Source organism: Lissotriton vulgaris, unplaced genomic scaffold (genome assembly GCF_964263255.1).
Source record: "Lissotriton vulgaris unplaced genomic scaffold, aLisVul1.2 SCAFFOLD_2274, whole genome shotgun sequence".
Lineage (NCBI taxonomy): Eukaryota > Metazoa > Chordata > Amphibia > Caudata > Salamandridae > Lissotriton > Lissotriton vulgaris.
The window spans coordinates 203239-223883 of NW_028249176.1; the positions used below are offsets into that span (position 1 = coordinate 203239).

The window sequence follows — 20645 nt, forward strand, 5'->3', positions numbered from 1 at the left end:
CGCATCAACTTTGTTTGCTGCTCTGTGTTGTGCAAAACGTTACTAAATATGCCACAAGGTGTATGTGTGTGTGTGTATATATACACACAAACGTTTGTGTGTATTGTGTGTGTGTGTGTGTGTGTGTGTGTGTGTGTGTGAGAGAACAAATGTTTTTTTCTGAATGCATGGAGTGTAGTGCTCAGTTAATGATACAGTTTCCTATTTGATGCAAGCATGCCATTGTCGAAAAACGCTAGGAAACTGCAGGGACTTTCAACTCTGCAACCCCTAAAGCTTAATTTAGTTGTGCGCGTTTTGAACTGAGATGCATTAAAACATGAATGGTATTTGTAGTGATGTAGGGTTAGAATTAACTATGGCTATTAAGTACAGATTACAACATAATTTAATGTTTGAAGAGATGGTCTGACACACTAAAGTGGGGACCGCTGAGGCCTGGGGTCAAAGGCAAGTTCAACCCTGGTTTCCTCACTTGACAACAACCGTGTGATCCCAGGCATTTAATTTACTGTCATCACCCAACCTTAACTCCTGCCCTCACTCAGAAATGACGTACCCAGAGGCTAAACAAGTCATATAAAATAATGGATTATGATTGCAGATTCATGAGCCACAATTGTTAAAAGATCAGGCGAGTGTGGTATCTCCCATCATAATGCCCCCCCGGCGGCTCCGCCTGTAATGGAGCTGCTCGCGGTGACATCACTTGGAATCTCACCGCGACCAGCGTTCCAAGGCGAGCGCCGGGAAGGAGAGTGAGAAAAAGGTGAAAGCGGAGGCTGTGGCTGAGGTCGCAGTATATATGTTAACCTCAATAAATCCTTTTGGTTGAACTACGTGACGCCTCTCATCTTCTTTGGCTGTCATCACACTGGCGACAAGGAAAAATCTCTTGCGACCTCAACACGCCTCAAGAGTTTTAAATCAACAGCTGACGGGCAGAAGCACGGAGAACTTCCTTGCAGCAGAAGCGGCCGGCGTCAGAAAAATCACCTTCACACCTAAAGAATATCGGAAGTGGTATGGAGTGCAACTGCTGCTCAGACATTAGCCATATGAGTTGTGAATGAAGCGGAAGTAAGGTGCCCTTGCTAGCGATCTCTGGCGCAGAGTAAGCAGAAGGATGTTTGCGCGCATCTTATTAATTTAATCCCAGGCGCGAGTGTCTCACGAACTGTGCATGCGGTTTAAGAAAATTGGCAGCCGAGCGTGTAGTGAAGTGACAAGAGGGGGAAAGCTGACGAGGAATCTATTGTTCCCCCCAGCGGGTATCCGAGTGTGGAGGAAACTCCTGATTGTGAGGGGCTTTGTGCTAATCAACCTCCATTCAAAGTGACTATGCCAATTACCGATTGCCATGTAAACGGAGAATGACTGAAAAGGCAAAGGTGTTTTGATGCAAAGCGGCGATGCGCGTTTGACTAAGGCTGCTTTCCTGTCACCTCAGAAAGCATTTTCTGTATTAATTGGCCAGGAATTCACTGTCCATGCAATCCGAGCCTAACACACGCACTGCCACAAAGGAGCATGGAGAGTGCCTGGTTTGAATATCGTAGTGAGCAGAGTTTGGCAGAAAGGATGTGTTGAAATTTAACTCTTTCAAGGGCGTGTAAAAAAAAAAAAAAAATGAAGTTTTCTGTCACAACAGAAGTGTTTCAAGACGAACTGTGCTGGCAGTAGGGGAATTGATCGCGCTATAGAGCACTCTAGTAAAGAAGCCATGACATTTTGAAGAGGGGAGGCATCACGCTTTTGGAGTCAGCATTCTCCTGCATTCAGCTTCAAGTATAATACTGTATGCTCCATGAAGTGTGGGCCGTGCAGGTCTAAATTAGAAACTATAACTACCACTGCAGGTTGAAGGTGGACGGCGCAATTCATGTGTAAATTAACCTGTTGTTAGCCCATCCAAATGGGACACTCTCCAACCGTTTCTTATAGAGAGTCATTTGCGAACTATTACTAGTAGTAGAATTGCGCACAAATGTAGTTTATGTATGTTTGCTCCATTTGGTGCAGGAAAATAGTACTCTGCCCTAGATTTACTTTGTGTTTAGTAGAACTTGCACATTCTCACCTGGGTGTAGATCTGCAATATCGCTCTGTGACACTTAACCATGCAAAGTGTGACCCCTCCACCCTTTTTCTTGATCAGCCCAGGTGATCCCACTATCCAATGGAAAAAATGGAAAAAGGTGTTCTTGAATTACGCTACTGTATGCAGGCCCAACCTCGGTTTAGAAAGGAAGGTAGCACTATTAGCTTATTACCTGGGGGCGGAAGGAGAGGAGGTTTTAGATCACCTCCCAGACTTAGGGACACAGGAAGCAAGGGGTCTCAATGAGTTTGAAGTAAGTCTTAAGAAATTAGATTTGCACTACCTCCCCAAGACAAGCACAATTATGGAAAGGTACCACTTTGGGAAGCGAGCACAGAAGGAGGGAGAATCCATAGAGGATTTTGTGTCTGAATTGAAGAAATTAGCAGCCACTTGCAAGTTCGGTGGGGCAAGTGAGGAAAGAATAAGGGATCAATTTGTTTTAGCATGCAGGATGGAGCGTGTGCGAGAGGAGTTATGGCTTAAGGATGACCCGCCGTTGAGGGAGGTTCTTATCATAGCCAAGCAGGTGGAGCACATGTTACAGTTTGTCAAAGAGATAAAGCAAGACACTGGGGAAAAGAGAAGCGAAGAAAAGACTAGTGTCAGTGAAGTGGTGAACGAGTGCGAGGCAGTGTCTGTGGTCAAAGGGCAGAAGGTAGCGAGCAGAGAGCAGAAAGAGAGCAAAATGGGGGGATCGTTCAAGGGCACCTGCTATAGGTGTGGCAAGCAGGGACATCTGGCCAACGACAAAGAGTGCCCCGCCCTCAGATTTACATGTAACAAGTGCGGTAAGAAAGGCCACTTCAAACAATACTGCAAGAGTGGGCAAGGGGTCAGCAGGCTGAGTAGAGACAGGACAAATGTAGTGTGCGACGAGTTTGTGGTGCAGGTCAAAGAGTTGCAGGTACGAAGCCTCAATGACACCACGGGCAAAGAAAGAGTGGTGCAGGTTGATGAAGGTCAGGTCAACAGCCCAAAATACACCATAAAAGTAGGGGGAATAGGCCTGGAAGCATTGTTCGATTCCTGCTCTAGGATAACCATTATCAATGCTAAGGAATTCTCTCGGGTGTCCAAGGGAAAGATAATTTTGAGGAAAATGGATTTGAGGCCTGGGGGGTATGCTGGTCGTCTTATCTCTATGAAAGGCTACTTCCTAGGTAAAATTGAATACAGTAACAGGACAACTGTGTCCAAGGTTTATGTGTCCACTGTAGGGGACAACATCTTGGGGTGGCAAGCACAGAAGGAGTTAGGGGTCTATCTTAATCCCAACAGTAATCCCCAGATCCTGAGACAGGAAATACAAGAACACAAGACTGACATAGTGACAGAGTTCAAAGGTGTGTTCAGAGAAGAACTAGGATGCTTGAAAAACTACTGCCACAAGATAAAATTGAAAGAGAATGCCAAGCCTGTTGTGGCTAAAGTCAGAAAACTCCCCATTGCCATCCAAGAGGAGGTGAAATGCGAACTATAGAAATTGTGCAAGGCTGGAGTCATCGAACCTGTGGAAGCGACGGAATGGTTGGCGCCCATCGTGGCCGCAAAGAAGAAGGATGGGTCGGTCCGGCTCTGCATCAACCTGAGGGCATTGAACAAGGAGGTCGTGGTCGACCGATATCCTCTACCGAACATCACCCAAATGATGAGCATGCTAGAGGGGGCAAAGGTGTTTTCCACTCTCGATCTCGCCTCGGCCTACTTGCAGATTAAACTACACGAGGAGTCACAGGAACTTACAGCTTTTGTGACACCGATGGGAGCGTACAAATTCAAAAGGATGCCTTTCGGGCTAGTCTCGGCAGCCGCTGTATTTCAGAGACTCATGGGCAGTATCTTGAAAGGCATCCCAGGTGTCCTGTGTTACCAGGATGACGTGCTCATATTTGCCAAGGACCATGAGGAGCACGATGAGAGACTGAGGCGGGTGCTAGGAAGGTTCCAGTCACAAGGACTTTCAGTGAAAAGAGACAAGTGCGTGTTTGGCTGTGCTGAGCTGGATTTCTTAGGGCACAAAGTGACAACAGAAGGAATATGCCCCAAGGCCGAATTACAAAACACCATCGTAAACTTGGCACCTCCCACAAGCAAGGATGAAATCAAGTCATTCATGGGGATGTTGGAGTTCTACGGGAAATTCGTAAGAAGCCTGGCAGGGAGGACGTACGCCATCAGACTGCTGTTGAAGAAAGAGGCTGAATTCAACTAGAGTCAGGAGTGCCAGAGGGAGTTTGAAGATGTAAGGAGAGCACTTGCAGAAGCCCCCAGTTTAAAGTCATACATACCCAACCGGGCGACTGTAGTCACCACCGATGCTAGTGCAAAGGGGCTGGGAGCAGTCCTCACCCAAGTAGGCAAAGACGGAGCAGAAACCATAGCATTTGCCTCAAGGTCACTCCAGAAGTCCGAGAACAATTACTCGGTAATAGAAAAAGAAGCCCTAGCAGTATCCTGGGCGTTGGGGAAATTCAGAGACTTCCTGTGGGGAACTCAATTCACTCTTCGCACCGACCACAAGCCGCTAGTGGAAGTGTTCAGCAAAAAAGGTATGCCATCTCCAGCAGGATAAGGCGGTGGGTGGTCAGCCTCCAAGAATACACTTTTGGTGTCGAGTACGTCCCGGGAACTCGAAATTTTGCAGCAGACTGTCTGTCAAGACTCGTCAGCGAAAATGAGGTGAGGGAGAAGCAAAGGAAGGTGGATGATGAAGAGGATGAACTTCAGATGGAGAATGTCTGCACCATCCAGAGAGCGTTGGGTGAAGAAACGTGGAGGAAGGCTTTGGGAGAAGACAAGATCCTGGAGGAGGTGTGCAAAAGAATAAAAGGCAGGTGGAAGAACGAAGATAAACGGGAAGAAAACCTGCGGCCATACTGGGCTGTCAAAGACGAGCTGTCCATGGTTGATGAATGCCTGTTCAGGGGGACGAGGCTTGTACCGCCTGCGTCAGTGAGAGACAACCTGGTTGAGATAGCCCACGAGGGGCATCTGGGTATCACCAAAAGTAAACAAAGACTCAGGGAGAACTATTGGTGGCCAAACATGGATCTTGCCACTGAAAGGAAAATTAGGTTTCTGCATTCCCTGCAGCACCAGTGACAAAGTCTTGAAGCAACTGACGCCCCTAATGGTATGCAGGCCGCCACCGTCAGGACCCTGGGAAGAGCTGGCGTTAGACATCGTGGGCCCATCTGGAGAACTGCGGACGCCTTACATCCTGGTGCTCATGGATTTGTATTCTAGGTGGCCTGAAATAAAGTTGGTAAATGAAGTCACGACCAAGACAGTCATCGGGTTCCTGGAAGAGGTGTTTATCAGGGAAGGGCTACCCAGCAACATTCTCACGGACAATGGGGTGCAACTGTGTTCGAGAGAAATGGAAGTCTTCCTAGTGGAGAGAGGCATCAAACACAAGCGTTGCGCCTTGTATCACCCCGAAACCAACGGCATGGTCGAGCCTTTTAACAAAACCCTCAAAGAGAGCATCCAGCTAGCCAGAGCCAGTGGCATAAGCTGGAAAGAAGAGGTGTGGAGGCGGCTAGAAGCATACAGGTTCACACCGCACCAGACGACGGGAGTCACCCCTTTCGAGCTGCTCCGTGCAAGGATACCCAACACCAAGCTATCCCCAGGGTGGATGGGGTGGCACAAAGGATGGTCAGGCCACTCCAAAGGAGCAGAAAGCTTAGAGAAGCAAGAGGAAGCCATGAAGAAACGGAAAATAAGATATGACCAGCTCAAGGCCACACGGGAGGCCGGATTCAATGTAGGGGATAGCATCAAGATCAGAACCCCTACTGGGAGAGCAAATTGGTCAGGGTACAGTAATCCTACCAAAATTACCAAACTATTCAAGAATGCCGTCAAAACTCAAGAGGGGAAGATCTGGAACCTAGGGAGGGTAGTGAGATTCCACCCACCAGGGCATGACTCTAGTAGTGAAAGGGGGGAAGAGGACGATGTTGGACAGAACGAAGGTCCTAACGCTGAGAAGCGGTCGTCATTCCCCCACCAAGGTGGTAGGTCTAGCAGGAGAGTGACCGGACCCCCCTGATACCTCGATCAATATATTATGATGTAACCCTTGCCATTCAGTCATTCAGGAGTTACTCTTCCTAGCAGGACAGTGACTAGACCCTCCCAATATTTTGATCAGCATGTATTGTGTCTTTTACTGCCACTCTGTTGTTCATGCGTTGTTTCATTGTTTTCCTTCCGCAGGGGAGGGGGATGTGTGGTATCTCCCATCATAATGCCCCCCCCGGCGGCTCCGCTTGTAATGGAGCTGCTCGCGGTGACATCACTTGGAATGTCACCGCGACCAGCGTTCCAAGGCGAGCGCCGGGAAGGAGAGTGAGAAAAAGGTGAAAGCGGAGGCTGTGGCTGAGGTCGCAGTATATATGTTAACCTCCATAAATCCTTTTGGTTGAACTACGTGACGCCTCTCATCTTCTTTGGCTGTCATCACAGCGAGTTATATTGGCTTAGCTATTTGCAGAGAGTATTTCAAAGGAAGAGGGTTATGAACGGTATCCGGGATGAGTACCGTTGTTTACCAGCAGGATCTCCAGGCGCCAAATACTATTTAATTCCAGAATAACCAGGTGATCCCCTTAGCACACTCGATTCTCCAAGGTTAACCAACGCAAACCATGAAGATGCTGGCTACTTTAAATTTACCCTGTCAAAAGTTTGATTGCCTGTGACTCAGTATAGTGATGCTTAGTACACTGTTCAATACATACCTTGTGACCTAGATTTAGCTACTTTTATCATGGATACGACTATTTGTAACTTTGCCAATCACAGGATTCTTTTTCACATGTCAGGCCTGGCCCTTAGGTAAAATAATAATAATATATAGTTTGTAGAGCGCTCAGTAACGCCATCGCGGCAGAGACCAGACCACTTGTAAGGGGGTTTTTAGGTTCTTCTTAGGCCACACCACATGTAGAGCCCCTACAACTTGTTCAACCAACTGAAAACAAGAGTCCCAGCAAATACACGAAACGGCCAAGGGTGCAGGACTTATTTGATTTGGTGATGCCGGTTGCCGGCTTCAGTCACCATTAAGCAATCTCCACGTTTCATTCATCCATTCAGAAATACATTATTTTTCCTTCATGCCAATCTCATCAATGCACAGCTTGGACTCTTGAGAAAGATTATGTTATTTACACAACCGGAAACGAAAGCAGAAGCAATGCATCACTTTACAGGCACAGGGAAGCAAAACTTGCAGAGTGCTTCTTCAGATGTCCAAAAATAGATTTTTAAGCCTCGCTCTCTTATGGTTACTGTTTGCTTTTCTTACATGTGTTGATGTAAAGGGAAACGAATCGTAGAAAGATTGTTAAAAAAAAGATTGATCTGTGTTTCTGATAGGAGAAGAAATGCGTCCTAAATTTAGCTAACATTGCATGGAAAACTCAAATAGAATAGTTTTCATTCAAATTGTTTTATGGGCCGCGTGGTGAGAAATTGTTTCCCCAGAACTACAAAGAAGGGATGAGAGAGCAAAGCGTCAATGAATACTGGACATTTTGAAGAAGAGAGTTATCAAGATGCTGAAGTACTAGTAACCAATTATTTAAAGAAGCATTTGCAATGCAACAGGTCTCGCATCAGTTAGTTATTGGCATTGCAATTACAATTTTACTCACACGATAAATAATAGTACTACTGGTTGAGGTATTTACTACGTGAGGGAATTCTTTTTTAATCCAGGTGCCAACTAGTGAATGTGGCATAACATTTGGAATCGGTATTTAACACCCCACATTCCACATGTTTTGACTTTTTGACGGCCTTTCCCCCCCAGTTAATTTCTGAGGTCAATAGCGAGTGCGTTCCACATCCTGGGATCATAAATGCAGGTTCATCGGATGACTGCATATTCGAAGCGTTGGGACCCATGAACACAAACATGTGCATAACCCCGCATTACAAACAGTACCTCCAGGAAATATCAACTAACGAAAATGCAATAAACGTTTTGTGCCACCAGTTATTCCTTTGATGTGCAGCAAGAGCTCAAAATACACTTGATTGTGGCGTCATACTACAGATATCGCTTCGATGCACTACCATAAACATCTAAATGAATGGCTGCAGTGTTTCACAGTAAAAGACTGACCTTGGTGCAATTTACAAACCCTCGCAGCTAGCATTGAGGGGCAAGTACTGCTCAATTATTTTCCCGACTTATGCAAGCTGGTCCAAGGTAGTGTGGTGACAGTGATTGCGTAAAGCTAGGTTTGCGTGTGCAGTGGTAAGCCCGGTAGTGGGCTAGATTGTGGTAAGAGAAGTCCTGACGAGTTATAAATTCGATGCCATCCCTCCATAACAATCGGGCTTGAAGTGGAAAATCATTACTACTGGGCCCATCAGTTCTAGGGAAGGAGGTAGGATAGAACTGGAGTCACGAGGAGCAGAGCCTTACAGTCAACGTGTACATATAATTTAAAAAAACTACCACACAGCAATTTGCAACAAGTATAAATATGATAGTAAAACTATTTTAGAATGTTAAGGAAATAGCACTGCTGTACGGATCTTTGTCTGCCCAACAAGTTCCAATAGCAGTAACATCACTATGGTTAATGGGTTTGTTGGAGAACTGTGGCAGTTTAATCGACTCATTACAAGCGAGTGAACATGCCTGCTACAAAGCAAGTTTAGCTTGCAGGACACATTTTGCTATTTTATGTAGATATCCTTATAGTTTAAAGCTTTAGTTGCAGACTCGTGTGCTACTTGTGGGTCTCAAGTTGCTATCCTTATAGTTTAGTGAGTTAAGTACTTGCCTCAAGGAGCCTCATGCAAACCATAAGGCATAAGTTTAAAAGTAATTTTCTCAATCTTTACTTATCCTAAGATTCCCCACGCCAAATCCTCTGGTATTAATACATAATTATTAGTAAGTGCCATATAAATGGTTTTTAGTGCAAGAACACGCAGAGACTTCTGACAGTGTGGCAGTGCATGCTTAACTCATATATAACGCTTGCACAAGTCAAATCCAGGCAGAAAATCATAACACATCTACGATGGCACTGAATCAAGGTGTTAGTCGCCGAAACTACCTCTCCGCTGCCTGAATGAGACTGGAACTATAAGAGGGCAAGTAGTCCTTGAAGTGACGCATTTAAGTTCAGCGCGGCTAGAATTGCAAATAGGAAAACTACAACGTAATTTACAAACTGCACATTTTCACTGGGGCCTGCGCGGACCTGGTTCAATAACCACGGCACCCTTCCAGTTTCAATGCTGTCAACATGCAGAAGTATGTCAATACCTCCTACCCCAGATATGCTAGCGCGATCGCTAGAAAACCAGCTCTTTTGACTAAGCCGGCAACTACTCTGGATGAATAATCCGATTGACAGGTATGCACCCAGCTCCTCTGCACAATTCTTAATCCCTTCCATGCTCATGACGAGCTCAGCTCGTCATGAGGCACAGTGGAGCTGTGCTTATGACGAGCTGAGCTCGTCATGAACAATGGTAAATCATGGAATGCAGCACAGGAGGGGAAAAGTCAAAGCAGCCAAGGTGTTAATTACAAGTGAACTACGCATAACCACTCGTTTGCACACCGCCACATTCAGTATCCCTAACACCAGCTAAACACTTTCGGCAGAGCTTCGGCACATTCCATATCTGCCAATGAGCACAGTCCACGAGCAGCAGCTTCATACAACTAGTAACCACCCATGATACAAGAGGTGTCAATGGAGAGATTACATGTCCAAATGGCACAACAAACCACGCTGCAACCATGTGCAGAATGTCAAATATACTGTTGAAACCGCCGACTAAAACCAACAACGACCCCGATACATAGTGGAATAGTAACAAATTATAAGCCGGATACAAAACACGTTATTCCAATTCCTCGCTATTCTAACCTCCTCTTCACTATACACTGAAATAAACCCCACTGGGAAGTTCCGTAGCCAGCGATATAGACCGTTACGAAATGCCCACATGTCAACGGCTTTTCCCCTGTAAACGCAAAACACACTCTCTGAAGCTAAATTGAGGATGATCGATCTGGACGGTGGCGCGCCGGACACTACAGCTCACCTCCACCCTGCATCGATCATGGGAGGGTCTCATGAATACCCAGGAAGGCTTGACTTTCAGCACGCTCACCTCTGTTCATTCGTATCTTGCACTGTGCATTAACTGTAATAAGCGTGTGCACTCACTTCCTGGTCTCGGGGAATGCTTCAGACAGCTCAGGCCTTGTGTGACAGGGATGTAAAGCCTGGCATATGGCACTGTGAAAGGAAGCTCTGTTGAAAAGTGGGAGCGCTGTCATCCTGCTGCTCCTCGTTTGGAAAAAAAAAGCAATGTAGACAGTACTTTTTTACTGACTGGGTTCTGCCTTTACAATGTTTACTTACTCCAGTATTGGAACATTTTAGTAGATTCACACGCTTGAATCATTGCCCGTTATTACAATGGGAGTCCCTGGTACTTAAAATAGTAGTAGTTTTAAATAGTCATAATACACTAATAGGTATAGACTAAAGAGATGCCTAGGCCTCTTAGTTTAATAACCTATCATAGTCCTTCTGAAGCAAAAGACCAGACTTTTGCCTCAACCAATTAGCAGTAGTAACCCTCTAGAACACTCCTGAAGGAAGCTCAGAACCTCAGATTTTCTACTGCACTTTGTGCTTGGGAATCTCCCCTGAGCTTTGCTCAGTTTTTTCTCATCAAGAAAAGTGAATGTTGGACTTTTTGAACTGGAAAGTACAATTTTACATATATTTCTTAATATCGCCTTCCTACTTTTGTGGATCCTCAGTATATTTGGACTATGTCTGACAAGACCAAGAAGGCTCTCTTCAGAGAATGTGCCATTTGCCTGAAGAAAAGACTTTGTGCATGATCCCCACAAGAATTGCATTTACCTCCTATATCCATCTCATAAGGCATCTGAATGCAAGATTTGCCATACTTTTTCTAATAAGATCCTTGGAGACCGAGAAGGATGTCTTCTCATCTGGCTTCAAAAATTAAAAACCAGATCAGACCCTGTGTCAGACTCCGAGAGTGACCAGTCTACATCTACAAAAGCCTCTTCAAAAAGGGAAAACGAGTCATCGCAGTCTGATAAAGAACCTGCTAAAAAGGCTTCTCCTCAGGACACAATATACGTTGGTATCAGTATGTCTCCAGAAACATTAGTAACAGCTGTATTCAGTAAACGATTACAGAGTGGGCTGGGGTCATGCAAATTTCTCTCACACAGCGACCGAGCCTAGTTAATACAATTATGTGATTTCTAATAAACTAGAAGACTCAATAAAAGTGATGGATTCTTTATGGATGTGCTATCTGTGACTGGCTAGCATTTAATGTCTTGGAGATCTGTGCACCGCCTTGCTCGCTCATAATGGATCTTAAAGATGTGGTTGCCATTTATTATCAAAATCATAAACACCTCTATGATGAATGGCTGTGTCCCAACAAGTCTGAACTGTGCTTGGATCACCTCCATTAATGTGCTGTATCCGAAAGGAGTTCTAGCACTGATAGTGCCAGTGAATCATACAGTAACATAATATATAATAGTAAGAATATTACCATGTTTTTATTTTTCCACATTATCGTGTTTCTATTCTCTTTGTTTACATTTCTACAAGCTGTTACCTGATGCCTATATTTTTCATGAAGTGTAATATGTGTACATTTTCAGAATCTTTTAATTTAGCGTTTGTGGAGAAGTCATTTGATGCACAAATAGCATTAGTAGTACTTTTGAAGGGTCTCTTGAATCCTTTAATAAGACAATCATTTGAATCCTAATGGAGTATTTAGAATTATGAAAAGATGATCATTTTAAAACAGATCTGCTCAGTTTAAGATGTTTTACTGTGAAGCGCACACACATTTTTACTGTCTTTTATATGGCCTTTTAACTAAGAAGGCTCACAGCAAAGGTTGCTTTAGTTAAGCAGTTAAGAAGACTGAAATGTAATTTTTTTTTCTACGAGTAAGACCTATAAGAATAATACATATTGAGCATGAAAATTTGACATATTACAAGCGTGATATCCCACTGTTACCTTTACAGAAACCAGTCTTTTGTCTGTTTATTGTCAATTGAAACATTAAAGACTGAGCTAACCTGTTCCTGCTGTGTCGGATTTCTTATTCAGGAGTCTTTCTTTCATTGGACTTTTGGAGTAACAGAAGCAGACTGCTATGGTGCTATTGATGTCGAAACAGGAAAATCGTTACTTTTTGTTCCCAAACTCCCCGAGAGCTATGCAGTCTGGATGGGAAAGTAAGGAGATTTGATTTTTTTAATTGTAGTAGTTCTAAGTTGGCATTTTGTAAATGCCTATAGCTATTATTGTATTCTGTAAGACCATTAATTGAGCTTTTCTTGAATACATAACCAGATCACTTTGAGGGATTTGTTAACCCATGACTTGCTACAGTTTTCAATTCATACTTTTATCAAACTAGATTGAGAAATTTTGGATAGGGGCTGTTAATCTATGGCTTTCCACCCAATGCAAAATGGTGTTGCCATATTTGCTTGTAGACCTTATGTTCATGAAAAGCCCGGAAGTATTTTAGAGTGGCTAGACACAATCTCCTGACCTCCTGGTGAAGAGGAGACTCGCACAAATGTATTCAGTACAAATAATGGAGAGCACTAGTTAATTGGTAACGAGAAAATAGACTGCGAAGATGGTGGTCACTCCCTGGAGCATTTAAGATTTATGGTCAACATTGTCATAAGATATACTGATTCTGCTTATGGTTGATACCCAGAGTAGATTTAATTTTAAATTTCAACCAGTTTTTTATAACCCAAACTCTAGATGCTGCGAATAGTGGCCAACATATGAGTCCTCAAAAGTCAAATTCAGGGAGGAGCTTCGCGCCTAACCAAGATGGCCGCGTGAGCACAGGGCTCCCGAGACCCTCGTAACCTCCCGCATATATCCTGTTGTTTATCCTGTCTCCTATTGATGTCTTTGTGAAGACGAACCACGGGAAAGGCAATAACTGCAATCAGAATCCAGATCGCACCCCGGGAACCGGAGTTATGGCGCTTTGAAAATTGCGGCCTACACCTCAGTGATGCCCGGCTGTGGAGTTAGCATGGTGCCCGAGGTGCAGTTGAACAACATCGGCCTGAGGTGGCGGGGACGACCGGTCCGGTTCATTTTCGGTTTTGCCTACTAGAGAGATCCGGGACTGGGAGCGCCTCCCTCTCGCCGAGGGCAACTGTATGGCTTGGCACTCAAGTGCGTATATTCCATTGAATGACCTGTTCTGGAAAGACGCCTGAGCCGTGTTCGACCGACATCGATTGCTGCCGGGCATAGCCTACCACTCTTCAGCTGCCTTGTTCTCGCTTTGTCCCCCCACCCCCGTTTGGGACCATACCTACTACTTCCCGCAATGGCGGGGAAACCGGAGGAGGACAAACAGAAGTCTAAGACCACTCGGCGGGGTGGCTATACCCAAACCAACATCATGGATCGGTATGCCCAGGCTAAGGGGTCGCCCAGTGGACTGAGTAGGTCGCTGGAGGAAACGAGAGATCCACTAACTTCAGCAGCCGAGCCGACCCTACAAGATGTTATGGCCGCTATCAATGGGATCAGATCGTCCCTTGGGAAACAAATGGAGACTCTCGCCCACAAACTCGATACAGTGGCGATTTGATGTGAACCTGATCCGCACGGACCTAACGAAAACCAATCAAAAAGATAAATCGTTAGACATTAAGACTTCCAGTCTGACAGACGACGTTGTTGAGCTACAGACGGAGGTCCGCAACTTAAGGGTCTCCAATGACCTTTCTACGCGTCATCTGTAGGATTTTGAAGGAAGAGCTAGGCGGAACAATGTCCGTATCATCGGAGTTCCGGAGAAGGCGGAGGATCCGGCAGCTGACCTCTTTGTTGAGAACCTCATCGTTAGCCACCTCGCACCCAAGGGACTGAGTAAAATATTTACTGTGGAACGGGCTCACAGGGTTCCGGGTGGTAAACCTAAGGTGGGTGGCCCACCGCGGCCTATGATAGCACGGATTTTTTACTTCAGTGATAGAGACGCTATCCTGCAGGCCTCGCGGGCGGGTGGTCCCGTAAAGTTTCAGAATTCTACCATCAGCTTTTATCCGGACTTTACCCAATCGGTCCAGAAACAGAGACTTGGTTTTCTTGGGGTTAAAAAGAGACTCAGTGAAATGGGCCTCCAGTACGCCATGCTTTTTCCGGCCAAGTTACGAATTGAACACGCAGAGCGGACCTATTTTTTCGATAGACCGGAAGTGGTGGCCGACTGGCTGCATACTCTACCGACCCATCGTCCACAAGATGAACAGGCTGGTGGTGCGGAGGGCGGATCGATGGAACAGGAATAAGCGCTTTCTTTGTCTGGTTCCTGGGGTCTTTAAGGGGCTTCGAACTGTGGTGCACTAATTATGTCGTATGACTCGGTGTGCCATTTGGGGGGGTTGCGGGACTATTGGCGGGTCTTTTTCCTCCTCTGCTTGACTTTCTGTAGCTTAGTTTCAATGTGGGGGCGACAGGCACACTGCAAGTTGGGGTGGCTTTCTAGTCTTACGCAGGGGTGCAGGGTGGGGGGGTTTGTAACGGGTTGTTGGTGGGGGAGGGGGGATTTGTTAGTATTCAAGTTGATTTTTTTGCAGGGCACAGTATTGCAAGACTTTCTGATTACAGTGCTGGTTTCTTCTCGAGGTTAGATCTTTTTTCTCTTATGGGATGGCGGGTAGTGGGTTGAAGCTTATGAGCTGGAATGTGAATGGGTTGGGGGATAGGATAAAACATGGAGTAGTGCTACAACTATTAAAACATCACTCCCCGGATGTGGTCCTTCTTCAGGAGACTCACTTGATAGGGAATACATGTTATGCCATGAATAGGAAGGGGTATCGCTTGGTTGCCCATGCGGGGTTCTCCTCTGGTTTCCGGGGGTTGGTATCCTTATTAAGAACTCTCTCCCGCTGGAAGTTGATGAAACGGTCCTTGATGATAGGGGGCGCTATGTCGCTCTTACAGGTCGGTGAGAGGGCAGGACCCTCTCCCTTGTCTCCGTCTATGTCCCCCCTGGCCTGCAGTCAACTACCTTTGCGGACTTGGGACGGGTTATCCTTGCTCTCCCCGAGGGGTCATTGCTGCTGGGTGGTGATTTCAAAGCGGTGGTATCTGGTGTTTCTGGTAGACACCCACCTAGAGACCTCAAGGGGGCACAGAACTGGCTTCATGACTTCATTGATACTCTAGGCCTGGTGGATTGCTGGAGACTGTTTCACCCTGTTCAGCGGCAATACATGTTCCATTCAGGCTCTCATGGTAGCCTCTCGAGGATCGATTAAGTTTTGATACCTGCTGCGCAGGCGCCCTCTGTCACTGAGGTTAAACATATGGCTCGGGGAATCTCGGATCACTCTCCTCTATGGCTTCGGATTGAATTGTCTTCGGGGACCGAGGGGCGGGTAGCCCCGATCAACCCTTGGTATCTCCGAAATCCCAAAACTCTTAATGATTTGATAAGGTCACTTGATCAATATTTTCTAGAGAATGAGGGCTCTGTTTCGTCCGCAGTGTCGCTTTGGGTGGCTTTTAAAACAGTCCTTAGGGGCCAAGCCCTGTCGCTGATTGCGGGCGTTAAGAAACGGAGAGATGAGGATGTAGTGAAGGTCGAGATTGAGATAGCAGACCTGGAGCTAGACCTAGAGCAGGAAATTACCCACGCTAAGATGCATGCATTGCGATTAAAGCAGTTGGAATACAGGGCGTTGGTTACGGACACGGCTAGGGCCATGAGTCTAGAGCAACAGGGACGTCTGTATGCTGTGGGAGATAAGCTGGTAAACTGATAGCATGGTTGGATAAGAGGGACAGAGCTAGTCATGTGGTGCCTGAGATTGAGATGGCGAGTGGTGCTCGGGTCACTGACCCTGTGGGGATTGTTGCGTGCTTTGCGGATCATTTTCAGACGGTGTACTCCTCCGTGTCGGACAGGCCGGAGGATGACTCCCACTTATTGTTGCAGGACATTGCTCTGCCGAGTCTTTTAGATGCAGATAGAGAGCAAATGGATAGTGCAATAACTGCTGATGAGGTAGCTCTTGCGATCCGCTCCCTGCGGTCTGGTAAAGCCATGGGTCCTAACTATCTGCCGATAGAGTTATACAAGTTGCGGCCTGACAAGATAGCTCCCTATTTGAGAGATATGTTTCTAGAGTCTCGTGAGTGTGGTTCTCTCCCCCGTGATCAGCCACTCGCGACGATTGTTGTTATACATAAGGAGGGGAAACCAAGGGATAAGTGTGCGTCGTACCGACCGATATCTCTTTTGAATGCCGAGCCTAAGATTCTTGCAAAAGTATTGGCTAATCGATTGATCACTGTTATTAGCGATCTGATCCATCCGGATCAATCCGCTTTTATTCCCCATAGAAACACTGCGCTGAATCTTAGGCGTCTGCACGGAGTTCTCGCGAGGGCAGCGACACTACGTGAGCCGGCCATTTTGGCGTCATTGGATGCCACAATGGCTTTTGATACTGTGGAGTGGCCATATCTGTGGGCTGTGTTGGCTAAATTTGGGTTTGGTCCCGGTTTTATTAGCTGGGTGCGGCTCCTTTACGAGGATCCCCTTGCGCACATTGTGGTGAACGGTCTCGTCTCAGTTCCGTTTGGTCTCGGGCGAGGTACTCGTCAGGGGTGTCCCCTATCACTGCTCCTGTTTGCCCTAGCCCTTGAGCCCCTCGCTGCATGGATCCGCTGGGAGTCCTCGATGAGGGGTTTTCAGTGGTCCTCTGAGTATGAAGATCGCATCTCGCTTTACCCGGATGACATTTTGCTATATCTGACCTCTCCCAGGAAATCGTTGATAGTTTTATGCGATGTCCTGACCTCTTTTGGTAGAAACTCGGGCTGGATAATTAATTGGACAAAATCCTATTTGTACGTTCTTTCTGGTGACGTCCCCCTCCTTCCGCGTAACTGCCCCATCCAGGTGACACAGATGGGATTTAAATATCTCGGTATTTGGGTCTCTATGGACCCTGTAACTCGGTATGAGCGGAATCTTCTCCCACTTCTGACTAGATTGAAGCAGGACGTCGTGGGTTGGCGTAAGCTTCTGTTTTCGCCGCTTGGACGCGCGACCCTCTTTAAGATGATGTCTCTGCCTCGTTTTCTTTATGCCCTCCAAAACACTCGTGATATAGTCCCTGTCAGTTATTGTCGTACAGTTGAAGGTCTTCAAAGGAAACTGATATGGGACGGGAGACATCGCATTGCGCTTGCCAAACTAATGCTTCCGTGGTACGACGGGGGTATTGCTCTCCATGACATCAAACGATATTATTGGACGTCTCAATTGGGGGCCATTAATCATGGTATGTATGGTCCTGAAATGAACCCTACTTTTGCTATGGATAGATGGCTGCTGCCCGGGGGTAACTACTATAGGGCGCTGTACTCGAAATCAGTGGTCAAGTCTTTGTCGGGGCCTACGAAGACGGCAGTTCGTATATGGCAAGATGCAACTAGTTCGATGGGATGGAAGGACTGCTTAACTTTAGTGACCCCACTTTTCAACTCCGATAGACTTGGTAAACTGTGGAAGACTAAGAGGTTTGATAATTGGGACCTCATTGGTATTAGCAAGGTGGGAGACCTCTGGGTTAAGGGACAAGTGAAATTGTTTGAGACTTTAAGGACGGAGTTTGAATTAGGGAACTCGGAGTACTTCCGCTATGTCCAGGTTCGCCATGCCTTGATGTCAGTCTTTCCAGTGGGGGAGGTAGTCCAGGAGTCGTCCCCGCTCGAAGATAGATTGTTGGACGGTCATGTTCCGGACAGTACTATTTCTTTGTCTATAAAAAGTTGATCAATGATAGGTCGGATCTCCTGCTGCCCTTACGTGATCTCTATGTCCGTGACGGCCTCGAATTGGATGACGAGTACTGGCAATCGGCGATCTCCTCTCCCAAGGAGGTCTCGATTCCAGCGAGACTTCGACTGGTCCAGCTTAAGATCCTTCACAGAGTGTAGGTCACGGGCCCCCGTCTGGTTCGGATGGGCTTCTCCGAGGAGGGTCTGTGTAAGTGGGGATGTGGGCAGGTGGGGACATTTCTCCATATTATTTGGGAATGTCATGAAGTCGCAGCTTTTTGGAGCGGGGTGTACGATGTAATGAAAGAGGTGACAGGTATAGCTCTCTTACCAGAGGCCAGGCGCTGCTTGTTAAATGTCTGGCAATCTACAGATTATAACGTAGCCCAGACCCAATGGGCAACCCTGGGGGGCATGATTGCTAAACGGGATATTGCGCAGTTTGGGGGTCCCATAGGCCTCCTACAGTTGAAGTATGGAAGGAAAACATGGACTGGTGTATGTTTAGGGGAAAAACGGAGAATCTAGCCCGGGGCCGCCCCTGGAAATGGCAAAGAGAATGGGGGCCATGGAACAGGTATCGTGGATATATATGTACACCGCCTGCAGTGGATAACATCAATATCCCACTCTCCCCCTGACCCCACATTAAGTTTGCACTATTGTTTGTTTATTGCTTCACCCCCTGTCCTCCTCCCTTCTTCGTATTGATTATTGGTTATTTGAAGTAATTTTTCTCCGTCCTTGTTTGAACAAAGCACGCTGTATATTTTGTTCTTGCCTTGCTTGTATTCAATAAAAATAAATATTAAAAAAAAGTAAAATTCAAAACTATTGTTACAGGTTACTAAATTGATTTTTGTTTAGGTTTGTGTATGACGTGATTTTAATTTTTTAATTTTTATTTCAGGATTCACCCTCGGGATTATTTCAAAAAGAAGTATGAAGTGGATGAAGTGCACTATACAGTTGAGGTGAGACTAGAGATTTCCCTAAGCGTTATGGGGCAAGCATTAAAATATAGGCGATGCAGGTTTAAAAACTAAAGGTTTGGCTCTAGGGAAGCAGAGTTAAATGCAGTTCTTGTCTTTATATGGAGATATTGGTGCTCATTTTTGGTAATGAAAATTATTTCCTCATTCTTCTATGTTTTGCAAGGTGGTGGTGATAATGCCTGTAGGGCTGAGCATCACTCTCCTGTGAATATCATTCTTTCAGCTCTGACTACTTCTATCAAAGCTTATACCTCTGCTTATGTCCTACTGCTTATGTTTCTCATTCTTACATGTCACATCCATCCTTTTGTTATGTGTTACATTAGATTTACTCACAATTTAGTTAATTATACAGTCAAATAAGTAACTCTGCGGGGCGTCTCCTGACATGTGTTATACTTTTTATCATTCTTCAGCTGACAGTTTTTCTTCCATTAGGTGATGCTTACTTGCTGCTTAAAAAATTACTGCTTTGAAATAGCAAACAATGTGTGGGGTGGGTCACTGACTCAGACAACCAAAATAGGACTAGCTTCTTGCTCATCAGGACACTGTTCAAACACCTAACAGGGACGGGTTCACACACTCCCATTTTGAACCAATTTTCCTGGATGAAAGCAGCAAGGCTTTCCGAAATGGCCAGTCTTCCATAGGAGGCGTCCATACTCCCAACACAGTGTGTGCCTGAGAAGAGATCACCAAATAAAAAATCCCAAATTACCTGCGATCCCCAAAACTCAACACAACATATCATTCACACTCTCCCCTTTACAATCCTCAGTGGTGCCATCCAGAAGGTAGCAGCCCAGACTTTTCAAAGTAAGACATTCTGCAAGTGTGGTTGATGAGACTGGGGGCCATGCTGGTGGAAAACGGAAAGAGGAGAAACGCAGCAGGATCCACTGAAGTCACTTAAAAAAAATTGTGAGGCTTTCTAAACAAGCTCATACTTCCAGAAACCAACGCAGTACCGTAGGTGAGATCCCTTATCTTGAAGCTTAGTACTCTAAAAATGTTCTCTAAAGCCAGGCATAGGACAACAGATAGCGGCCCCTGTTTCCTTTTCATAGTCCCAAAAGGTGGCACCCAGGATGTAAAAAACAAACTGTAATTTAAAATAAAATGTTGTGCAAGGCTTCCAGAACTACAATAGCATTACAAAAGGAATTGACCGTTGAAGCCGCCAGTGTACACTACAGGTAGCCCCAACAGCTAGACACCACTCCAAAGGCAGACCCGAGAAATGTATACAATTGGATGCATCACTTGTTATAAGGAAAACCGTGCATGATACAGCTTGATAGTGGTTGCCACCAAGGATGCAAACAGCTCTCAAGTTGAGGCCCAAAGCCTGAAGTGTCATCTCAAAAGAGGCCACCAGAACAGATGCAACCCTGCATAAGACTTCCTTGAAAACTAGTCAAGTCTACAAGAAGCACCCATACAGATCTGGCCTAATGAATCCTGAACAAGACTTTATACCAGAGAACAGTACTCCATAGTTCAGAGATTTCTCAAACTAGACATCAGGAGCCTTTTGTAGCCTCCCAACCTGCACATCAAATGCATAGGCTGGTGCACACCGCATATTTCAGTGTGCCAGATGTATCTCTCAAACTCTATCAAGTT

General features: G+C 45.8%; 1 protein-coding gene across 1 annotated transcript in view; it reads left to right on the forward strand.

Moving 5' to 3' along the window:
- Positions 1–20645, forward strand: part of PEPD (peptidase D) — a 270142-nt gene that overhangs the window by 86124 nt on the left and 163373 nt on the right. The window contains exons 3-4 of the mRNA XM_086950268.1: positions 12283–12410; positions 18932–18995. Of these exons, the coding sequence (XP_086806394.1) occupies positions 12283–12410; positions 18932–18995 (192 nt within the window). The remainder of the gene's footprint in view (positions 1–12282; positions 12411–18931; positions 18996–20645) is intronic.